General features: G+C 51.6%; 1 protein-coding gene across 1 annotated transcript in view; it reads right to left on the bottom strand.

The window, feature by feature from the left end:
* Positions 1-384, bottom strand: part of arpp19a (cAMP-regulated phosphoprotein 19a) — an 11,829-nt gene extending 11,445 nt beyond the window's left edge. Inside the window, exon 1 of the mRNA XM_043677392.1 lies at positions 244-384. Within this exon, the coding sequence (XP_043533327.1) occupies positions 244-303 (60 nt within the window). The 5' untranslated portion in view covers positions 304-384. The remainder of the gene's footprint in view (positions 1-243) is intronic.
* Between the last annotated feature and the right edge of the window lie 386 nt (positions 385-770).

Below are 770 nucleotides of genomic sequence, written 5' to 3' on the forward strand. Positions count from 1 at the left end.
AGTGCTCCATTTCCCCTCGGCAGCCCATCTAAGACCCCCACCCCCAGGCCTGAGCACAGCCCCCCCAAGGAGACGGTGGGCGGTTAGCGCAACGCTGCCTCTGAATGTAGCTTTATGCGCCCGGGAATGCAAGTGCCGCCAGCCCCTTCCCTCCAGTAACAGCCGCCCTCGGTCTCGCCCCCCCGAGCGCGGAGACCCTTCCTGGGCCTGGGCCTGGGCCTGGGCCGGGCTCCCGTCCCTTACCTGCCGTTCTTCAGCCGAAGCTTCCTCAGACCGCTTCACCACCTCGTTCCTTGATAACATTGCCGCCGGCCCCAGAGAAAGCGCTGGATAACAGAGTCTGAGCTGAAGCGTATCCCTCCGCACTGCTGTCCGCGCAAGCGTACTCCGTCACCCCGCCTACATTTATAACGTCACCATTCTAGAAACTACCTCAGCATTTCTTTAGAAACAGACTTTCTTTTCCTGAGTCCACTTGGACATATGTTTAATTTAAATTACTATTCAGCTGAAGACAATCAGGATTATTTTTTCGTCTTAACCTTTCATTCAGACAACCACCGTCTGGTGACGTAATCCGCAGTGGATTCTGGGAGTTGTAGTTTCTTATCATTCCACTCAATACTAGGCAATGGGACACAGTGGTTTGACTCATCTTGTATACAGGTAAATGTGGAAGATCAATATCACCAGTAGAATTAGAATTAGATTTTAGTGTCACGTGATTACAACTGCATGAGTACAGTGAAAAGTGTATAATGTCGTCATTC

The sequence above is a fragment of the Chiloscyllium plagiosum genome, chromosome 36, assembly GCF_004010195.1.
Source record: "Chiloscyllium plagiosum isolate BGI_BamShark_2017 chromosome 36, ASM401019v2, whole genome shotgun sequence".
Taxonomy (NCBI): domain Eukaryota; kingdom Metazoa; phylum Chordata; class Chondrichthyes; order Orectolobiformes; family Hemiscylliidae; genus Chiloscyllium; species Chiloscyllium plagiosum.